Below are 14,233 nucleotides of genomic sequence, written 5' to 3' on the forward strand. Positions count from 1 at the left end.
TTGTCCAAAGCCTGTTTCAAAGAGGCTCTGAAAGGTCGATCTTTCAGCTTATTCTGTGACTGTGCAGCGCGTTTCGCGCAGGCATGACGGTTTTTATGAGGTCAAGGTATCTTTGCATTCCTACGTCCCAATCAATCTTTATAGTCTGCGTAAGTTGTACACACATAATTGTGCGCTTTGATAGAACAACAGGGGCACAGATAACAATTGAATACCTCCATGCACGAGCTCGTAAATTAGCAACCATGACTCATCATCTGCGACGTATCATGATATCGACTGATTTCTTGAAAAGAACATGTTTCTGGAGCTGAAATATTTGGAGTGGGGCCAGTTTTCTGAGCTCATTGCATCCTTCAATAAATAACTCACAAACAATACACGAATTGAGCGGGAAGTACAATGAGATTTATATTTGAAGTTCAAAATATTTGTGCATAACTAAATCACTCGATACGCTAAAGGAAGCGGTAAACTTGAACAATGTTGGCAACTGCCAGAAACAAAATTCTGACTTGAGAGGGCGCTAGCAGTTGTTGTAGAGCCAACATGGCAGCTGCCTATCTCGCTTCAAAACAGCATTCTGACCGTGAGAGGTAACGCGCTGAAACTGCTCTAGCTTGCATATTCGATTGCTGTTGTTATTGAGATTTGTTGAATTGCCCATCAGAGTATAGAGGTCTACCCGTATGGTTGATCGTATGGATCGGCAAGAGATCGCATATGCGAGTGCATGCTTCGAGAAGTGCTCCCTTACATCTCGTCCCCTAAAGTAATTTTTCGGAGGTTACGTCGCATAGGGTGAAGGCAATTTGGTAACACCTGTTGTCTTTGGTAACTAGGCTTTTCATTCGTCTTTTTACAACTTTACCGACATGCATATTTCGTTCTAGATCGAGCGTACTAGCCTGGTATTGGTTAGTGCCCGTGTTTTGCTGCTACTGTTTCTTCTACTGGAACAGGTGCTCGAAGCTAGCTACTCATCTTGACAAAGGTGATTATCTAGCTTAGAGCTAGCTACTCACCACGTTGACAAATATACACAGGGATGCATAGCGCTTGTTGGTAGTGAAAATAAGACAAGCTTCAAAGCCACATCTATTGTACAAAAGACGTGGCAAGGTTCTTGCCATCTTGTTGTGTACTACATTTCCGCGTTCCTTCTTTTTTCTGCTTTTTAACCAGGTGGGTATGTATATACCCAGCATACATAAACAGCAAAAAGACTCTTGCTGAAGGCCGGAGGTTACCAAAATCGCAGGTAAGCATGACTGAAACTCGACACTGGTGTTTTTAAGAGCTCGACGCGAACGATATGCTTTGGTGCTGTCAGCAAGCTGCTTTCATTATATTACATTGTTCGTAGTGGCAGAGCGCCATGTATTCAACATTACATTGCTCATCATTACAATGCCTCAACTACGATACGTGCCGTAGTGAATTCTTTTGGATTAACTTTGATCGCCAGGGTATATTTAACATGCACCTAGATCTCGCTGCACTCTCTGACATTCCATCCCTGTCGGATAGTGAACCCGCGTCCTCATGCTTAGTAGCTGCAACACATCTCAAGCTGCAGCAGTTGGTAAATTAAGTGCCTTTACCTCTGTGAAATATACATTTAACAGGAATCTGAAAACCCTGCAGAACCCTGTTTTGACATCTTAGTTAGCTCATCTGATATGGTAGGTGAGAAAAACTAGCTGTACTAATATTGTGTTTCCCGTTATACATAGTGGGCTCATGTTAACCTGTGTTGTAATTACCGCCATTGCTGTGTCTCTTGTACCTTTTTAAGAAATATTGTGTTCTTAAGCACCTTGTGTTTGCATTTATTTTCTTGCAACAGTGTGTGGAAAACCCGACCTACCAGGAGATTCGGGACGTTCTAGATGCAACCGGCTTCAAAGTAGGAGTCGAGGTATGAAATTGCTCAGCTTCCTCAATAACACAACATCACAACATGGAACGCAGCTGTATTTTGTATAGAGAAGTTGTGTCATATTTACATAACGAAATGCTCTTATTGATGGCCTATAGCGCATTTGTTGCAGTCAAAATATGTTCCGATTTGTGCCCATTTCAGAACAAGTTGTATCCCCGGGAACAAAACAAGGACAGTCTGCTGTATCGAGGTCGCATTCGGGTCCAGTTGAAGAATGACGACAGCACACCATGCAACCCTCAGTATCCCACACGTGAGTCGTCAGCTACATTTGATCTTATGCACTCTCTAAGGGTGCTATCCTGGTGTGATTATATCACTTTGTTTATGCCTTTCAGCTTCATTAGCCTCCTGCCATTGATAAAGCGGCATGGCCTGGAAATTTTGACCAGTGGTGGGAAAAAAGTCATAGAATAGCAGAGGAACCGCTCCTGAGTAGCAGACCAAATGCCAAATGTCGCATCCATGATGCACAGAACTTACAGCCATGGGAATAGGCTAAACGAACACATTTGGCAGCGTTTCAAACTTAAAGGGGTCCGGCAACACTTTTTCTGTATGGTCGGAAAGTGCAGCTGATAGGTAAGTGAGGCTTTTAAGAACGTGTGAGCCAAACATAGTGCAGCACATGGCCCAGAATATACAGTTACTTCTCAAAGTTAGCTAAAAATCACTCCATCTCTCGGCCAGTGATGTGATAAACCTAAATGACTGCGTCATAAACACAAAGTCCATGGTTGCTGCGAGATGCCGTGATGTGCCTGCACGCTCACTCGCAATTGCACCGAGATTAAGACAAGTGTTTGAAGAAAAAAAAAAAAGGAAAAGAAAGTGCTCATAGTCATGGCACGACCTGAGGAATGAGTGTAGCTTTCCCCCTTGTGATTTTCAGCATGCTCACTAGCACAAAAGGAGATAGAAAACACTTTGAGCATGCTACAAATCCTGGCAAGTCGACTCATATTTGATAGCATTCTAAAAAATATTTGTGGCAGTTGTTTCTTCGGGCAATAAACTTCAATAAAGCCATTCGACGATTAGTTGGAAAAGTGTTGCAGAGCCCCTTTAATATTGTACTAGTGAGTGTTTTTTCTAATAAGTGCCATCCGAGTTATAACACTACACCACAATTTGGCATGGGCATCAGTAGTACAGGCACACTGATGCCGTGACATTGTATATAGTACAAACTTGAAAACCATGCTCTTATCATGCCGCCATCCTACTATCATTATCTACCTGCCATGGTGGTCTTGTGACTAAGGTACTCGGTTGCTGACCCACAGGTTGCGGGATCGAATCCTGGCCGCGGCGGCTGCATTTTCGATGGAGGTGAAAATGCTTTAGATTTGTGTGCTCAGATTTGGGTGCACGCTAAAGAACCCCAGGTGGTGGAAATTTCCAGAGTCTTCCACTGCAGCGTCTCTGATAATCATATGGTGATTTTAGCATGTTAAACCCCAGATATTATTAATATTATTACAACGAAAGCTGTTATAAGATCACAACATGAGTCGCGCTCGGCGCCATAGTTGCTTGCTGCTGGTGATCGTAACCACTACCGCACAAAATAACAAAAAAAAAAACTCAAAAAACACCTAAGACATGTGGTGGCATCAGTGGGATTCAAACCCGGGTCCACTGTGTGCGAGCCCAGTATTCTACCACTGAGCCACACCAGTGCTTGCGACTTGTTTGCAAACTTGTCTTAGACAGGCTTCTTGTCGGGAAAGGAATCGTGTTAATATGAGTAATAGTGTTTCAGAACAGCAAAGGAACAACCAGGCATCACACAATGGGAATCGCGTAATGAGTGGGTCGTCCAATACATTACAAAAGCTTCTTAATCACCTATTAATTGTGGCACATACCCACTTTAGGCGTAATTGTTCATCGTCGTCAGCCACTAGATGCAACACAAAATTCGTTGCAAGTGTTTAGCAGATACCACACTTCTTCAATGAAAGACGAAGGATAGCATAGTGAATGCCAGCCTACTACACAGAAATTATGATTATTTATGGCATAGTGTGTACCCAGCAAGTGTGCTTCTAGCCTTTACCCAAAGAGTGTTTAGAAAGGGCTCTGAGAGGCCACTCATCCTGCTTTCGCTGCGCGTTCCGTGCAGGCCTGGCATTTTTAAAGATTATGGTCTTTCTTAGGGACCTTCGACGCAAAAATGTTTGTCTGTCTGTTTGTACATTTGTCTGTTTGTCCGCCCTTAACGGTACCCTAAACGGCACCCAAGTGGCCAAACGATACTCCAAACGGCCGACCCCGTCCACAGCGACCGCCAATATTGCTCAAGATTCAGTGTCCATACTTGTGCGATTGTCAAAGAAAAAGCAATTATTGCGCATATCTGAGGCGCCATAACAGCATGTCAATATTCTCTATGTGTCTCTCTTACTAGAAAAGGCATACATAAGTACTTCTAAGGACCGTAGCATTTATCACGTTGTGCTGACCATGCAACGCTTGCATGAAAAGGCAAGTGTTACCAACGCTTTGCTAAGACGACACGGTAGTGGCACCTACCTGTTGCCTTGTGTCCTACACCTTATCACCTCCGAGACTGGTGTGCAGGGTGCTCGCGCTTTGTTTTCCAAAATAACTGCCAGATAGCGCTCATGTCTCACGTGTGACGTGACTTGATGTGCTTGTTCGCCTCCGCTGCACGCTCGAGGCATTCTAACGCAGCGCCTCCAGAGTACCATTCACCGATTTTCTTGCGCAGAACATCAAATAAACATTTTGTTCCTTGTCTCCAGACACAAGACTGTCGTCTTTCGATGACATTTGCAGTGTAACATGCAGATACGGCACCATTTATTTCATCCTCTCACCAGCAGAACACACTAAGATGCCTAAAAAAATCACAGCTTCACCACAAGGGCAAATCAATAAATTGTGACAAAATCATGTTGCAATAATGAATAAGGTAAAGCTAGCAGCTTTAGGAGCATTATGAACTGCAGGAAACACGAGCGTGATAAGGAAGCAGGTGTGCTGCAGTGTGGCACGACCCATACAGAGATAGCGAGAGATAGGGACTCGATGACCACAACAAGCCACATGTAGAATAGTGGTGATTACGAGTGGCTACCATGGGCAGATCATTTTAGGACGTAAAGCACAACGTACATACACAGACACACACGAAACCTTACGGCAACAACACAAATATGCCTGGAGTGTCCACATCATTATATCGCAATACAAAAATGAGCCCTCTTTTATCGAATTTGATTTTAGATGCTACTTATGACAGCTCGATGATTATGGCGTTCTGCTGCTGTGCTGTGCTTTTATAGCCCAGTTAAGAATTGGAATGCAAATTGCTAATCTCTTTAGGTCTAGATGCCTTTTTGGAAACTATGTTTAGAACAGTTTTACGGGCACAATGATGGCACGACGCGAGTTGGATTGTAAAGGTTGTAAACAAAATGGAATGACCAAAATGGCGTCATGATCACAAGCAGATACTGCCCTCGTTGTTTGAGTTAGCAAACAAATTAGTTTACTGTGTTGGAGTTAAGAAGCTAGTTAAATATAGAGATTCTGATTTCTCAAGTTAGCAAAAAAAAAAATGATTGCCTTAAGAGTGTCATGTCAACGCTTGGTACTAGCTGCTGTGATGGCTTTGGCTATAGGATTGCACTTCAAAACACAAGAGGATTGAATCTATTTCAGGCCATATTGGCTGCATTTTGAAGGGGGAATGACAAAATAACTCGAATGTGTTTAAATTTGAGTGGACAAGAACGTCTGGTTGTCATAATTAACCTGGCATTAGCCACTATGACATGACTCATTATATTGTAGTTTTGATGCATTAAGTGCTGATGCAATTTGAAGACATTGCAAAAGGGACATTATTTTTTCCTTGGTAAGCAGTGTCACTGTTGTCCACGTGCTGGAGTCAGACAATACGCACAGCAGGCAGATTATGTCACGGAGCACGATTGCGTTGGTGTTTCCGACAGGCTGCTTGCATGTTTATAAAGATATACCAAATGCACCAAAATTTTACCAGCTTGCTTGTGAACACACAAGGATTAACTCGGATAACATAGGTTATGTTAAAAAATTAGGTGTCATCGTCCTGTTAACATGATGCTGTGTTTTCCTTACGTGCTCTAAACTACACTGTCACTCTCTCATGCAGGCAAAGCACTGATGCACCACATCTGTGACATGATTCCGAGGTTGAAGACTCGAACCCAGCGGCAGGGCGGTACCGACCAGCAAGCACAGGGCGGTGCCAACGCCTCCAAAAAGGGAGGCAAAGGAGGCAAGGGTGGCAAAGGAAAGCGCTGAGTCCCACACACTCGTCGGATTCCAAGATGTGCACCGTTTCATTGCATTGAGACTTTGACTTTTCCAGGGTGCTCCTGTTGCCTTGTACTATAAAGATCTTTCCCATTCCGAGTTTTGTCCATTTCTATGTCTGACACATTCGTGGTTATCATTCAATCGAATGGCTTAGTGCCAGTATTTTTTAAATGCGCCTAGCAGTGTGAAAAGACCTGTAAAATTAAAAATTGCAAGACTCCACACGTTTTATTTCTGAAGAGTTGTCATGCTTGATTGTCATGCTTGATTGTCACGAATGACAGCATATCGTGGCCTTGCATAGGCTTATAAGTAACAGAGGCAAAAATTAAAATAAAGTAAAGACTCCTATGAATAATCAATTATGGTGACATTCCTCCTTGTATTGTCAAGAAGAAAATTGGGAACATGCAATGATAATCCTGTAGCAAGTTCTTTGTTAGTTTAATAAGCTAAGTCCACAAGCTCAACAATGTTCTACACAAACAAAATGAGAACGTCACACATACAGATGCTGTGAAAAGCTTGGTCACAACCTATATGTGTAAATTACACAAGCACCAACAATGCGGTAGTTGAGACACGAGTTGCCCTGCATGATGGTAGTGATTTTTAGGATGCATAAAAATGTGCTGATTGCTCGTGGCACCACGTTTCACGTCTGGTGGCTGAGCATAGCCAGACTAGCGACCAGTGTGCGGAAGAATTCCTAAAATGAAGTTTGGACAGATGGCTAGCAGGAATCGTCCATTCAAAAACAGAAATTGCGGATGTAATCTTTAAATTCATTAGTAGAAAAACGTTGTTCGGATCTACCAGTCATTGACCTTCCGTGGTCTGTTGTTTACCCCCTCCTAATCACGCAACTTGGCCACAACGATCGGTCGTCGGGCACTGGTTGACAATTGTGGTTCATTTGTGCGGGTTTTCTCACTACATTGCGTGCCATCGCTAAAAGAGCAAACTTAAGTTTTTTTCCTTGAGTTTTGCTTTCTCCAGTTTTGGACTGGAACGGACGAAAAGTTGATAACAGTTTTGGATCGTACATGTAATAGCGGCATAGTGAATGCGGCACAAAAAATTGGGGAGAATCCCTGCAGACTGACTGGTGGCACAAATTCCTGTGAAAACAAAAAGTAGCACCAAAAAGTTGTTCTCAAACAAAACACCAATAAAAGTAAGAGCCAGTAGGCTTGCATAAGACTCAAGTTTTCATTGATTGATATGTGGGTTTTAACGTCCCAAATCACCATATGATATGCGAGAGGCTGTAGTGGAGGGCTCCGGAAATTTCGACCACCTGGGATTCCTTAACCTGCACCCAAATCTAAGCACACGGGCCTACAGCATTTTTGCCTTCATCGAAAATGTAGCCGGGATTCAATCCCGCGACCTGCAGGTCAGCAGCCGAGTACCTTGTCCACTAGACCACCGCGGTGGGGCACTCAATTTTTGCAGAGGAATGAATCTTGCTAGAAATGCAAGTGCTTGATTTCCATGGCCAGCATTCTTTTTGAGACACTTCTCTCAACAACTAGCCATCCTTCAAATCTTTTTAACAGGGGACATTACTCATAGAAGAATAATTGATATTTCTTTATCAGCTGCACAACACTCAAAAGAAGCTAGGTAAACAATTAGTGTTTCTACAGAAATTGTGCCACGGATATGCGGTGAAGACTTGCGGACTTTTACTTCATAGACGTCTGACGAATCTAGGAAAATGGTCAACCATACAAATTTACCCTTGATCCTTAATGAAGCAAGCATGGATGCACTAAGCTGAATAAATCAAGTGTTTCTTGGCAATTCAAGCAAGTACTCGTCAAATGTAACAGGTATTTGTGTGTCCATTGTATTTCAGTTAAATCCGGTTCAACTCTACTGCACTACTTCGGTGTTACTACTATGTCCACAAATAATTCTGCTTTAGGTAAATAAGTGATGCTATGGCATTGTTGCAAGAGACCATGCTCGCATTTTTAAAATATTGTGCCAGGACCTCGGGGCTCTTGCGTCAGTGTAAGGTAAATGGTTAAGTTCAGGCCTCTCATTTAAAACCCAATGAGGTTATTTAAAAGATTTTACTGGACCGGTGTGTGAAACGATTCGTAAGCTCAGTTATCTCTTTTAAAACCAAATGTGGTTAATTTTTGCCTCCGAAAGATTTCTCTGGATCAGAGGTGCAGTAAAAATCCTCGCCGGGACAAGCTGGGTAAGGAGCTCCCCCTCACCCCCTCCTTTTTTTTCTTGCATACTTCTGAAGAGACATTTTGATATTGAAGGAGGGTAATTTAGAAGCACAGTTAGGGGTAAACTTAAGGCTGATTCTCACTGTGATCACCAGCAGCCAAAAAATGCTGGTCCTTGAAAAATTCTATGCCAATGACCACTTTTGCTGTTGTGTACATGCACAAGAATAACACACACTGGCTATAGGCTAGCTCGCGTTGGCTCGCAGACATGAAGCATAAACTTTATAGTAACAGTTAGCGACGTTGCCAGCATACTGAATATATATACTCATACACTGAAACCTCGTTATAACAAAGTTGCATCTTGCACCAAAATAAATTTGTTATAACCAAAAATTAGTTATAAAGGTGTATTTCTCACATCATACCTACTGCAAAAGTATTCATTTGCTATGTTATAACAGATATTTCGTTTTATCCAGCTTGAATACATCAAGGTTCGGCTGCATATGAATTAAATTCCGGGGTTTCACATGCTCAAACCCCGATGTGATTATTAGGTACGCTGTGCTGAGGAACTTCACGAGTTTTGATTACCTGCTGTTCTTTAAAGCGACACCAAAGGCAACTATTAAGTCGACGTTGATTGTTGAAATGGCAGTTCAGAAATCTCATAGTGTTACTTTTGTGCCAATAAAGGGCCAATTTTAAAATGTCACCTTTTAGTGGTTTGCATCGAGTTAGCGCACTTCAGATTATCCACCTCAAGAAGCGGACCGACCAAACCGACTCGCGTTACTGTAGCCTTGCTCAAAGTTGCCCGGCTTTACTGCGCTAGTAGTAGCAGACCGAAAGCAGAAAGAGCCACAGCGGCAACAACGGCCGGACCAATTTTCCGCCATTGGCTCCGAGATTGTAGACATTTTTTGTTCAACTGTGCCCCACTAGATGGGACCACCTGTCTAGTGTAACTACGCGAAAATTGAATTTTCGAACCACTCGCACCATTCCCTATAGTAACGTACGGTGGTTACTTTTTTCATGAATCAAACAGAAACAAACAAGCAGCATTTTATTGCATCTCTTGATGGAAGAAAGGTTATTTATTTTGTGCAGCTAGATCGATTACTAGTGATTAATTGTAGGCGGTCCGTGTGATGTCATCGGGATCATTTTGAGAATGTCTTACTGCGGTGCATGTGTTCTTGTGCATTTACCTTAATTTCTCGGTAAGTAGGGCACTGTTGTTGATAATATTGTCGTTTTAGATGTTGTAATACATTGAGCTTTCACTCTGATGTAAATTGTTATTTGACTTTAGTGTCCCTTTAATATGAACATAAATCTAAGTGGATATATGATTTCGCCTTACACCTACGTTGGAATGCAACTGCCGTGGTTGAAAACTGAAAATTTTAACCACTACAATCGTCTTAGCCACTGCAGTACTATGGCAGGTGTGGACAGTTGAACCCTAGTAGATTGAACTTGGCTAACCCGAATTATCCTTAATGTGCAGATATATTCACACACGACAATGCTATGAAGTAAACTCATACAAAAATTCTGGCTACATAGAAGATAATAGCTGGGACACTTGATATATTGAACGTCTTGCAGAAAGAAAGGCCCCAAGAAGATGCTTTCCTTCAACAGCTGGCTCTTCCAGGCAAAATGTGCTTTCCTAGCATTCATTTGGGAGAGCAAATGATGCGATTAGGAAGGTGCCATGCTGAGCGAGTAGAAACTATGGTTTGCCACCCTCTCCCATAATTCCTTGTTTCTTGCAAGTTCAGCGCTGCATGTGTCACTTGATTTGTCCTTTCTGTTTGGCGATGTTTTATATTTTTCATGCTTTCATTGTCGTATAGCGTGTTTATAATGCGCAGTCGCTCTTCATTTCTCCATGATTCTCCTTTTTTTTATTTTATAATGCGATGGCTGCTGTGAAATTGAAGACCTGCTTTTTGTTGTAAGCCTGGCATTAATTAAATCAGTTAAATGTGAATAAAAGAAGTCTAACATCAGCACTGCACAGCATCACAAGTGGCACGGTGAACACGATTTCGAAGAGAGAAACGAGAAAAAAAGGAAGGCAGGGAGGTTAACCAGATGCTAGTATCCGGTATGCTACCCTACACTGGGGTTGGGGAATAGGGGGTTGAAAGAGAAAGGGAGAATTAAAAAAAATAAATAAGAGAAAAACACCGACACACACGCACACACAAAATCCGTCCACTCAGACACGTTCCGACAGGCCAGTAGTTCGTAAGAAGCCCAGTAGCGCTTGCACGGCTTTCTTCTGTGACGATGAGTCATGACGATGGGGCAGTATACTTTCTTCTGACAGCGGCTGGTCATCTAACCTGTTTAGTTTATTAGAAAGGTGTTGTCTTTCCAGGTTGTATTTCGGGCAGTCACACAGGATATGTTGAATTGTTTCTTTATCTCCGTAGTGTGCACAGTCGGCGGTGTCGGCCATACCTATGCGGAACGCGTACGCACGGGTAAACGCGATTCCCAACCATAGTCTGCACAGAGCAGTAGAGTCGCCTCGTCGAATTTTTGTTGGAAGCTGCATGCTTAACTTTGGATCAAGGGACTGTAATCTTGCATGCGTAAAGAGAGGCTCATTCCAAAGAGCCATGGAGCGTTGGCGAGCAAGCATGCGGAGCCTCCTAGCAGCGTCTGTCCTTGAGAGAGGTATTGACTGGTCGTTGTCTTCTGTATGGGCTGAACGGGCAGCTTGATCAGCTCGTTCGTTACCGATAATTCCACAGTGGCTTGGCAACCACTGAAATATAACGTGGTGCCCTTTCTCTGTTATATGGTGTAGCATTTCTGCTGTTTCAAATACCAACTGTTCGTGTGGACCACGGCGTAGATTTGACAGAAGTAAATGCAGTGCCGCCTTGCAGGCGCAGAAAATCGTCCACCGTTGCGTGCTCTGGTCGTTAATTAAACGCAGTGCAGCGCGAAGCGCTGCAAGCTCTGCTGCCGTTGTTGTGGTTGCATGAGCTGTCCTGAATTTGATGGTTGTGGCGTGAGTTGGAATAACGACCGCTGCAGTTGAGCTGTTTGGCAGGACAGAGCCGTCGGTGTAGACGTGGGTGCAGTCTTGGTACTTCTCGTACAGCAGAAGTAAGGCGAGCTGCTTGAGGGCTGGTATTGAGAAATCACGTTTTTTCTGGATGCCTGGTATTGTCAGGTAGATGACTGGCTGTTTGAGGCACCATGGAGGAATTGAAGGTCTCGCCGCGGGCGTAAAACCAGTTGGTAGGGAGTGACCATGTCTAGTTATTGTTCGACAAAAGGAAGTATTAGGTCTATCCACTGATAGAGAGGCTAGGTGGTGATGGGGAGCCCGGCCCACATGCCTTATGTGTGTCCTCAAAGCTTCAATTTCAATATGGGTCTGCACGAGGAGGTCTTTGGCTATAGCTATAGTCGCCATTGTTGAGGCACCCTGAGGCAGACCTAGACATATTCAAAGCGCCTGTGCCTGAACGCTTTGTATCATGCGTCGACTTGTTTTGCTGGCGTTTGATAATGCAGGCAGACTGTATCGTAAAAAGCCAAGGAAAAGCACCCTGTACAGTCGTAACATAGCATTAGGCTGCATTCCCCAAGTCTTTCCAGCGAGAAACTTGAAAAGATGGCATATGCCTGTCAATTGCTGTTTCAAATACGACACATGAGGGCTCCATGATATGTCTCTGTCGACTATGACACCCAGAAATTTGTGAGATCGATGATATGGTATATTTTGACCGTTAATTGACACTCTGTAATTCGACATGGGTTTGCGCGTAAATGCCAGAAGAGCGCACTTTCCGGAGGAAATTTCCAGGCCTCGATTGCGTAGACACAAAGCAGTTGAAGTAGCAGATCTCTGTATTCTCGCTCGTAACTGCAGGCGAGTTACCGCAGATGTCATCAGCGTATGTTGATACATAAATATTTTTTGGTAGGTGCGTATGGAGAGCGATTAGTGTTATATTGAATAGCACGGGGCTCAGTACACCACCCTGAGGGACGCCACGACAACTGAAATGTGTAGACGTGTTCCCGGTCTCTGTACTCACAAAATAGGATCGCATTTGGAGATAACTGCGTATCCACTTAAACATTCGGCCACCCACTCCAATCTCTTCTAGTGCGGTAAGGACGGCTTCATGTGTCACGTTATCATAGGCTCCTTTGACGTCAAGGAACAGAGAGGCGCAAAGACGCTTATGGCTTTTCTCGTGTGCAACGTACGTGATTAGGTCGATGACGCTATCGATCGATGATCGACCACGTCGAAAGCCAGCCATGGCATTTGGGTAGATCTCATGATACTCCAAGTACCACTCGAGTCGGCCGAGAATCATTCTCTCCATCACTTTACCCACGCAACTGGCCAATGCGATCGGGCGATAGGAGGAGAGTTTCAATAGTGATTTGCCAGGTTTTAGTAATGGTACTAGACAACTAGTTTTCCAACTTAAGGGGACAGTGCCCTCTAGCCAAAAATCATTATATAACTGAAGTAGAGAGCTATTCTCGCGCGCTCACCCAGATGACACAGGGCTCTGTAGGAGATTCCGTCAGGTCCTGGTGCGGAGGTACGTTTGCATGAAGCGAGTGCTGCTTTGAGCTCCTGAATGGTGAACGGGAAGTCCATACAGGAATCACGTGGTGGCGGACAACTGCTCGAAAGTGGTGAGCTGCTGATGGCTGTAGTTTGCCCTGATAATCCGGCACAGAACTCTTCAGCAACGTCCACATCTGGTCGATTTTGGTGAAGGGCTAAGGCCTTGAATGGCGACTTCTGAATGGGCGATGACCGCAAACCTCTAACCGTCGTCCATATCTGCGATAAAGGCTTACGAGGGTCGAGTGACTCGCAGAAAGTAATCCGTTGGAATTCTAGCTTGTCCAACCGACGTTTGATCTTCTTCTGCATACGTCTAGCAGTCCGTAAATTTTCTATGTCCTTCGTGCGCCGGTACCTTCTTTCAGCTCGTCGTCGCGAGGCTCGAAGCCGCTCCAGCTCTATGTCGATGTCCATGATTCTTACAGAACATGGGATCGTACACACAGTCTCTTTTACAGTGCTCTTGATGGCCTCTTGTAAATCGGATATGTGTTTTCGGCATTGGTCTTCCATACGAGACTGAAATTTTTTCCAGTCCACTCTTTTAACCATGTCGCACACTTTAGGAGGCGACAATCCTCTGATCTTGACGTATGTTGGAATGTGATCACTCCCGTGCGTTTCTATATCCGTGAACCATTCAGTATGTTTCACAAGGCTTCGCGAAACAAAAGCCAAGTCGAGACAGCTACTGTATGTGGAGCCACGTAAAAATGTAGGACTGCCATCGTTCAGTAACCAAAGTTGGTTGTCGGAGGCAAAAGACACCAAGCTTCTGCCCTTCATGTTGGTATTCTGACTTCCCCATAATGTATGATGAGCGTTAAAATCCCCGATGATAACACACGGGTCAGGAGTTAACGCTATGATGTCTCGTAGTCTTTTTGATCGTGGATTTTTTTGATTTTGAAGAATCAGGCCGTCATCATTAGGGCCACGTTGGACTAGGCACTTCGGGCTCACAACATACAAAGCACTGCATAAAGATGCTGAAGCACTGTTTAAAGCAATATCATATTTTCTTGTGTATAAGGCATCCCTGCATATAGCCCACATCCCAAGCTACGGCAGTTAAAAAAAATGGACCTCCCCCTCACAGATTGTCATGATGCTGCCTCC

At 43.8% G+C, this 14,233-nt stretch overlaps 1 protein-coding gene across 1 annotated transcript; it reads left to right on the plus strand.

The window, feature by feature from the left end:
- The first annotated feature begins 495 nt into the window (after positions 1-495).
- Positions 496-6,376, plus strand: Srp19 (signal recognition particle 19). Its single transcript, XM_037422926.2, has 5 exons — positions 496-596; positions 1,186-1,261; positions 1,850-1,921; positions 2,087-2,198; positions 6,114-6,376. Exons 1-5 carry the CDS (start codon positions 550-552, stop codon positions 6,263-6,265), a joined length of 459 nt encoding a protein of 152 aa, XP_037278823.2. The 5' UTR covers positions 496-549; the 3' UTR covers positions 6,266-6,376.
- The last annotated feature ends 7,857 nt before the right edge of the window (positions 6,377-14,233 follow it).

Source organism: Rhipicephalus microplus, chromosome 4 (assembly GCF_043290135.1).
Source record: "Rhipicephalus microplus isolate Deutch F79 chromosome 4, USDA_Rmic, whole genome shotgun sequence".
In the NCBI taxonomy this organism is placed as follows: domain Eukaryota; kingdom Metazoa; phylum Arthropoda; class Arachnida; order Ixodida; family Ixodidae; genus Rhipicephalus; species Rhipicephalus microplus.